The following is an 8,879-nucleotide window of genomic DNA, read 5'->3' on the forward strand; positions in this document are numbered from 1 at the left end:
GCTGAGAGACTTCAGAGAAGTGTGACTGGCCCAAGGTCACCCAGCAGCTGCATGTGGAGGAGCGGGGAAGCGAACCCGGTTCACCAGATTACGAGTCCACCGCTCTTAACCACTACACCACGCTGCCACTCGCAGCCCATGGTTCGCTTGTTTTGGCACAGTAGGCCGGGCTTCCTCAAGATGTTTTGGACTACAACTCCCATCTGATGGGAACTGTAGCCCAAAGCAGCCAGAGAGGCACATGGCTGCAGAAAGCTTACCCAAGGCCTCTTCCAAAGTGAGGTTTCTTTGAATGAATGCTTTTGTTAGGCTCATTATCAGGGAGGGCAGTGTCATGTGTGCAAGCATATGGCCTGGGCACAAAACTGGTTAAGAACCACTGAAAAATTCAGCCGTAAGGATCCCCTTGAAGTGGAAAAGAACTCCAGGTAAAGTGCAAGGAGGGCTCTACACGTACAGTAAAAAATAGGGTTGAGTGTTTCCAAGGACTGTGGCTGAACGAGAGGTACTGGAGCGATCGGTTAACAGAGGCTGGTTGGCTAGAGGGTGAAACAGCCAGTATGACGTATATTTTGCCTACATAGAGTGTCCTAATGGAAAGCTTTCATGCACTCTTTGAACTCTGTCTGGTAGTTCATTGCTGAATAAAGTATGAATTTGGTGTACTCAAACCCACAAGGGAATCTCCTATTACACCACAAAAGCCAGAATCCTGGTCCTAGTCCAGAATCTTGTCATTCCCCCTTTTCCTTTCTGACATTATCAGGCCAGCTTTCTCTTCATCTGTCTCGCTCTCTGTCCTTCTGCCCAGGAAGGCCATGTCTCCTTTGCTATTTGAGATGAAACTTGGCCAGGATTGCAGTATTTGGAGGGTGGGGGTGGGGAGGAAGAATCCAGATCCTGAACATTAGGAATATATATGACAAATCAAAAGGTCTCCAAAAGCAAACAGATAAGTGAATTCAATCTGCAGAATATGGATTTTTGACTGCAGTCTTGCAAGCTTGTTATTCTCAAATGCTTGGGCAGTGAACTTTCTAGCGTATATACAACAGCCAAATATATATATTTATATAAAAGCTATGTTTAATTAAGGTAAGAAACTGAGGTCAAACAGAGGCTCCCTCCTTTTCCCCAGGCCCCCAGCGAAGACGGCTATCCCCAACCCAGTTTATGATGGCAACGCTGGTTCTCACAGAACTGTGTCCTTACCACAATCACCTGTGTAATAAAAATGAGAGTTTATCATCGGCACAGAGTAAATCCGCAGCCCTTTCAACATCTTTGTTGTAGGGGATGTTCTCAGTCGGCTGGCACTCTGCCTGCTGCAACCAAGGGGACATTTGGGATACATTTTCACACTGCAGTCCTGGCGGAATCCGAAGAAAGATGATCTTCCTTGAGGCTTGGCTGGGGGGATGTGAGGAGGAGGAGGAGCTGGGGAGAGATGCTTCTTTTAACACCCCCCCATGCCAGCAATATTCCCTCCATATACTTGGGAGGCAGCAAATGCCCACACTGAGTCCAAGCTGCTGCCACAACACCTCCCAAGGCGGTTAGAAGGCCAGTTTCTTCATCAGGAGATAAACCCTGGAGTCTACTTCAAAGCCATGCAGGTTGTTGGCATCTCCCTGGAGTCTCATCAGCAGCCCACCGTAGGACACGTAGGCAGAGCTAGAGGAGGAAGGGTGGGCCAGAGAAAGGTGAGGCGCAGGAAGGGAGACCACGGCAGCCACAGGGGCTTAAAACAACCCCAGCGGAATCATGCAACACTTAAACTATGGCCCTCACTCCCACAAGTGGCTGCATGTCTGCGTCCCCATCCGGCCCCCAGTTCTGCTGGACGCCCTTCTCGGCCCTCACTTTCCATGGCTGGTGCTCAATGGGTCTGGTAGGGTGGAAGGCAGGGAGCTCAACAGCAGGTGGCGCCAGAGGCAATGACAGGACACACCACTGCCTGCCTGGCTGTTAGTTAGATGCTAGGAAAGTGGGGCTGGCTGAGGGCATATTACTGGTGGGGTGGTGCTCCATTGGCTCTAAAGGACAGGCATCCAATAGCCTGGGAAAGTCTTCACTCCCCACCGCTCCCAATCCAGTCACTTAACGCCTTTCATATCAAGCATCTCAAAGAGCTATACTCCACGCTCAGAGAGCTTGTGAGAAGTTTATTATGTACCTATTTGTTTCCAACTAGCCCTTTTTGCAAATAGGAGGGGGGAAACTTACAGGCGTGTGGCGGCCTCTGTGGAGGTCTCGTCTCCCTCAATCCTGTACACCTTCCCATACATCACATACTCAAACTGGTCTGCCCTGGAGCCAAAAGGAACAGTGGAAGAGAACAGTGGCCATCACATCACCATTCAAGTCCTACCAACATACACATAAAAGATCTGTGTATCACAAGTTTTAAACAGTGCAAATCACAGAGCCTGCGGATTTCCTCTTTCCTCTTTCTAAATCCACTTGCAGCCTGGGGAACAATAAGTTCAGATGCCTTCACCAGGTGTCCTGCACGTCATATCAGAGATGGGCAAACTCTGACCCTCCCAAGTTTTGTTGGACCCCAACTCCCATCAGCTTCAGCCAGCATAGTCAATGGCCAGGGATGGTAGGCATCGTAGGCCAAACACAAGTGCGAGACCACAGGTGTCCCATCCTTGGGCTGTACGGTATAGCGGCTAGAGTGCTGGACTAAATCTAAGGAAACCTGGTTTCAAATCTGCCTTCCAACATAGGTGCCCTTGGCAGAATCTCTCTTTCTCTGCCCCGCCCACCTCACAAGGTTGTTGTGAGGATCAGAGTGTGCAGAGAACAGAGAGCCACAACTCCCCCTTTGAATTCCTTGGAGGAAAGGCAGGGAATAAATGTAAAATACATACAGGGTAACAAAGGCAAACAAAATATTGTGCAGCACGCCTGCAGCAAACAGCACCCCTTTTATAGCTGTTTCCTCTCTGGCCCAGCCCAGGAGGGCTTAAGAGGAGCAGGAAGAACTGAAGAGGGAGCTCATGAGAGGAGTGGCTTAGGGAGTGCCAAGCAGACAGACAGATGCCCTGTGCATGAGGAGCAAACTGCAGAGGATGAAAATAGGGCTGGGGAACCTAATTCAGCTCAAGGGCTTGCACTTCATCCTGTGCAACCTATGAGGGGCCAGAGGAAGAAGTGGGTGGAGCAAGGCATGCAAATCTTTCTCTCTGTCTCTCAATCCTCCATCCAGACGGGCAAAGGGCATCACCAGAGTTCAAAGAGACATTCCACCGAGGCAGAAATACCTGTGGTGCAAAGCAGAGCCAGAGAGGGGTGCAGCCAGGAGAGAGCTCCAAGAATCAGACAGAGAGACCTGGCTGGCCACATTTAGCCCCTGGGCTTCAGATCCCCGTCCCTTGGATTAGGCAGTAGAACCATTGTGTTTACACTTCAAGTAAGGACACACTTTGGGTCTCTACACTGCCCATGCTTTTGCCCTGGAGAAGACACTTTTGTGCTGCTAATACAGCGGTTTGACTTCACCCTGGGAGGCACACTTCATTGTCTCTCGAGCCAGACAGATACCATCTAGTGTAGGTTTTGGAGGAACTACAAAAAGAAGCTAGTTTTCGACCTTGCAGAAGGCTGAAAGGAAGGGCACACAACCACAGGACTGATTCGTGAAGCCCTCTCTGTTTGCCATCCTCTGCCCCCCCATTACCTGGACGGCCTGTCATCAGTTGGGTTATATTCTCCATCATCCAAGGTCCCGTCTTCATACAAGGTGCTGGCGATCACAAGGCGGAATTTGTCACCTGAAATGCACAGGAAAACAAAAATAAGACAGCGAGGAGTCTTTTCACTACAGCTAATGTTTGTGAGATTCGTGTCACAATGCATTTGTCTAGCTCAGTGGTGTTTAAACTTTTTTCAAAGAGGGCCAGATTTGATGAAGTGAAGGGCCGTGATGGCCGACCAAATTGCTGACCTTTTTTCAGGACTGAAGTTGTTGAGTTTTTTTTAAAGGATTTTACCCTAGGAAATAAACTGCCACAGGGGCCAGATTAAACCAACCAGCGGGCCGAATTAGGCCCCCAAAACGGACTTTGGACATGCCTGGTCTAGCTTCATACATCACAGATTTGGTAGCTGAATTTCCAGGAAAAAATGTCATGTGTTTCAAGAGATATGGGTGCATTCAAACAATGGGCGAGGGGGAAATCTTTGCATGTGGCAAGTGTGCAATGGGAATGCGTAAGTGTGATGAGTGTTTGTGATTATGGGATGGCCATGCCTGCTTTTGCTATGGACACATCCACTGCTGGCATGTAATGTTGGGATGGGTGGGTGTGCAGGGAAAATGATCCATGTCCTTAAAAAGTTTTAACTAGCTCTGGGTCAGAGAAACACTGCCAGGCAAGCCCCCTGACTGCACTCACTTACCAAGATCGACAGGGTAGATCTGTATGTTCACATCCAGGATCAAATCCATCTTGAAAGACTCGCTCTCACAATGCAGGCGGGAGACTGGAGGGAGACAAATCTGGGTGTCAAGTTATTAGGGGATAGAGGCATAGAAGGCTGACCCCACCTCCACTTCTGCTGGAATGCCAAGCCACTCCAGACTCAGCCGCGTGGAGCCAGGGAGAAGGGTGAAGAGTTGCGCATTTAAATACAGAATATCTGTTGAAACCCTGGATCACAGATCAAAGAGAAAGAGACCTAAAGCTGTAAGGTTTTGAAGCCAAGGTCTGAAGGGATTTTGAAATGAAGGGTCACAAAAGTGAGACAAGCGGCGATTTGAACCTGGGTTTGTAATCAGAAGCTCTCACCACAACACCAGGGCACACATTCTCTCTTGTTGCCATGGTTATTAGCATTTGAACTGTTAGAAGATCCTTCCCCATCACTTTTGCTTCATAAATTCAAGCCCTACTGCACCTGTAGACTTAGTAAACTTCGGCATTGTAGTAGTAATAGTAGAAATAGCACTATTACTCCTAATAGCAGCCATCATCACCACTATAGACATACCCTTGCACTACAGCACACTGGAAGCCTTTGTTTATTTAATTAAGGTAGAGATAAAATTAGTGACTCGACTCTAACTGTTAAAGAGTGTTGGACTAGTATGTAGCTGCACTGGATCTTAAACTGTTTATATAAACATACGAAATGGTTTTTATTTCCAAACTGCTTTGAGATTGTATTCAATATATGACGCATCTACAAAGCACCTTTTCTGTGTCTCAGAGAGATTTGCAAACAGTTAAAACAGTTTTTAAAAAGCAATTCCAAAAACGCCTGAAAAGAAGTTTGACCCTAAGGTGGAGAGGGACTTCTCCATTCAATAGAAATAAATAAATGGGATGCTGGGTGGTGTGTGTGGAGAGATTCAGATTTGAATTCCCCGTCAACCATAAAGCTCAGAGCTGCTATCACAACCCACCAAACTCGCCTCACAGGGTAGTTTGCAAGGGTAAAATGGGAGGAGGGGGGAACTTGGGGATGCGGGGAAGGGAGAGAAAGAAACCTAGTACACTCCACCTCAGGAGCCTTGGAGGGGAAAAAGAAAGGGTACACTGCACATGTAAATGCAGGAAGCCTGCAACTTAGGTACATTTAACTTGTGTGTGTTCAGCTGTGCCCAAGGCAATTTTTTTTTTTAAAGGGGGAGCAATCCTACCCGCCATTGCACCCATTGGGTTTCGACTATAAACGCCTTTGGCTTTTGGTGCGATCCATCACACACACATTGCTTAAGCTGCGGGCTTACTGTAGATAATAATAATAAAATTTTAATTGTACCCCGCCCTCCCCGGGCTCAGGGCGGCTAACATCATAAAACTAACACAGTATAAATCGACCAGCCTACATGCAGGTGGGCGGGCAGGGAAGCAAGGATGAGGTTTCGTGTCCAGCAGCAGGGTGGGCAGACAGAAACGGGGAAGGATAGGACCACGGGGGGAATGAAAGGGGGCACCTCCAAAGGTCATCCATCCCACCCTCCGCAGGAAAAGTACCGAGGTTGGAAAACGAGCGCCTGCCTCTCACCCCTGTCGAACTTCTTGCCCTCGGGGTCGATGTCCTTCACGTCGAAGATGTCCTCGAAGAGGATGCCGGCCATGGCAACGCGGGAGGAGCAGCCGCAGCTGGGGGCTCCCGACCTGCTATAGCCACGCGCGCGCTCGCGGTGTGCATGGAGCGCCGCTCTCCTCCCTTCGCTTCCGGCGCGGCGGGCGCCTGGCGATGACGTCAGCAGCCTGAGGCTCAGGCGGACATGCTGGAAGAGGGCAGAGGGGGGGGTGGCGGGGAAAAGGCGGCAGAGACTGGAAGGAGAAAGAGGGCGAGAAGGGCGGGGAGGGGGGGCGTCCCTCAGCTGCGCACGCGCACAAGTCTGCTTTGAAGCCCGAAAGAGGTCAAAAAAGATCCCGACCTTTAAATCTGCAATAAAGGGAAGGGGCGGGGCAGGAGTAATAAATACAGTATATATTTGTGTGTGTAGAGTATACGTATATTTATCCGTGTATGTATATCACCATGTTTTAAATGCATTCTATCTCATTTATATATTTTATTTTTCATCCTGCGTTTACTTTTTTTTTAAAAAAACCTTTAACTTACATAAATTTAAGTATTACGGTGCACCGTGTGGTTATTTTATTTATTAAATTTCCACGCCGCCCTTTGTCTGAGGATTAGAGGGCGGTTTACGATATATATATATATATATATATATATATATGTATGTATAGTGTTTTAAATGCTGCCACTGAATATTCAACGATGCATATTAGTGTTTGAGAATTATTAACTGCCTATTAATTAAAGTGTTTCCTTTACATTGCCTGGAGTGCATTGGCAGCTGCTCTTTTAAATAATTTCAGTTATCGAGCCAATGGTATTGTGGGAGTTGAGCAGTTTCTTCCTCTCTTGTGTTGCTGCAACTTTTCCCATTCCATCTGCACAGGATTGGACCGGTTCTGGCTTCCAAGATTTTATCCACCTATTTTATTAGCATCATAACAGACAGAAATGCCACTACTCAGAGTGGCAACTTCTTTGTAGTTGGTCAATTTAACATAGCACTTAAGGCCCCAATGGATTCTTTGCACCACCTGTGTGACCCAGCACATGCTGAATACAGCCGACTGACCATATATCATGTCCTTTTTACAATTAAGAGTAATAATAATATGTACCCCACACTTCAGCCGGGCAGTGGCGTAGCGTGGGGGGTGCAGGGGGGGCCGGCCGCACCGGCCGCAACATCTGGGGGCGCAAATCCACGGGTTAGGGAGCACAAATTACTTGCCTTGCCCCGGGTGCTGACAACTCATGCTACGCCACTGCAGCCGGGGGGGGGGGGGAGGCTCCTAAAGAAGTTTACAAATCTATAGTAGCTCACCAGGGGACTTGATGAGCTTCCTGGTCTTGCTTCCAGGCAGCAATTGCCCTTAGCAAGCTGCAATATGTAGCTGGTGATCTTTCTCAGGGCTGGCCCTATGATGAGGCAAGTGAGGCAGCTGCCTCAGGTGGCAGATACTGAGGAGTTGGGGAGGGAACAGAGCAGTGAGAGCCACGTGGCCTGCTTTGTACCCCCTGTGCCAACCTGCTGCTCTCAAGTGCAGTGCAAGAAATTGTCCTTTCACCAGAACTAGACTATGATTCAGCTGCCAGTCCAGTTGGTTTCTGTACGCACCTTGGTGGAGGGTGCCCTCATGCCTCAGGCAGCAAAAGTTACTGGGCTGGCCCTGGTCTTTCTTCATCAGAGGAACACCCTTGGGGTGACCTTTTCTTCCAAACACATCCAAGTAGCGCTTGTATATTTGCACAGCCAAGCCAGTAAATAAAGCTGCTGAATTGTTTCAGGTAGGACTGCTGGGCTCTTGGCTCGTGTAGTGCTGCCACAAACCCAACTGGTGAAGCTTTACCCATCACTGAATCTGCACCTGTTGAATTTCTTCCACCTCGATGCTGCAGCTTAAATGTAATAATAATAATAATAATGATAATAATTTTATTTATACCCTGCCCTCCCCGGTTCAAAAACCAGGCTCAGGGAGGCTAACAACAAATTTAAAACACTTTAAAACAATTATAAAAGCAGCATAAAATACAGTATAAAAACATGAATAACAATAAAATTCAAAAATCAAAAAATCAATTAGATAATCCCCAGGGCTAGCTAGCTGAATTGGTCCTACTTGGGCCAGCGAGGAGGCCAGGGGAGAATTAGCTGTGGGGTCTCAGAGCGGGTGATCTTCATAAAAGGGGAGAGGGAAGGAAGAGAAGGGAAATAAAAGATCAGGCTGAATTCAAATTAAAGGCCAGTCAGAATAGCTCTGTCTTACAGGCCCTGCAGAAGGAGGTTAAATCCTGAAGGGCCCTAGTCTCCTGGAACAGAGCATTCCACCAGGTAGGAGCCATCACTGAAAAGGCCCTGGCCCTGATGGAGGATAGTCTGACTTCCTTAGGGACCTCTAAACTATGGTTATTCACAAGTGGAAGAAAAACAACCAAGTACAACCTTGTACTCCTTCACGTCATGGATGGCCATCTGTCATGGGTGCTTTAGCTGAGATTTCTGCATTGCAGGGGGTTGGACTAGATGACTCTGGGGGTCCCTAACAACTCTATGATTCTATGTGCTGTTCAGAGGAGCTACCAGACTGCTGTTCTGGGTGGGTTTCCTGTGCGTTTTAGAGCTGCAGCAAAATGCAGAAATTCAGTCGGTGAAGCCCTTCCCGGCATTGCACGCCCAGCAGAAAAAAGAAAGCCTGTTCGGCTTCCGCATCCATTGACAGCCCTGCTTTTTACTCCTTGCTTGGAAGCAAAATCCCACTTCGGAAGGGTCGTAGCTGAGCGGCAGAGCGCAGGCACCAGGTTCCAGGACCGAGGGCGGCATCTAA

General features: G+C 48.3%; 1 protein-coding gene and 1 long non-coding RNA gene across 2 annotated transcripts in view; both read right to left on the reverse strand.

Annotated features, from left to right (window-relative positions):
- Positions 1-8,879, reverse strand: part of LOC309370053 — a 394,628-nt gene that overhangs the window by 287,486 nt on the left and 98,263 nt on the right. The gene's annotated exons all lie outside the window — the stretch shown is intronic.
- Positions 1,065-6,197, reverse strand: POLR2H (RNA polymerase II, I and III subunit H). Its single transcript, XM_081911433.1, has 5 exons — positions 6,022-6,197; positions 4,411-4,494; positions 3,689-3,782; positions 2,227-2,310; positions 1,065-1,674 (listed from the first exon to the last, which is right to left on the reverse strand). The coding sequence occupies exons 1-5, from the start codon at positions 6,092-6,094 to the stop codon at positions 1,557-1,559; spliced, it is 453 nt and encodes a 150-aa protein (XP_081767559.1). The 5' UTR covers positions 6,095-6,197; the 3' UTR covers positions 1,065-1,556.

Source organism: Podarcis melisellensis (assembly GCF_964234715.1).
Source record: "Podarcis melisellensis genome assembly, chromosome: 5".
In the NCBI taxonomy this organism is placed as follows: domain Eukaryota; kingdom Metazoa; phylum Chordata; class Lepidosauria; order Squamata; family Lacertidae; genus Podarcis; species Podarcis melisellensis.

Coding starts and splice junctions, on each gene's coding strand:
- POLR2H (XM_081911433.1), bottom strand. CDS start 6,094: ATGGCCGGCATCCTCTTCGAGGACATCTTCGACGTGAAGGACATCGAC. Junction 3,783..4,410: donor GATCTACCCTGTCGATCTTG/GTAAGTGAGTGC, acceptor TGTGCATTTCAG/GTGACAAATTCCGCCTTGTG. Junction 1,675..2,226: donor ACAGAGGCCGCCACACGCCT/GTAAGTTTCCCC, acceptor TTCCTCCTCTAG/CTCTGCCTACGTGTCCTACG.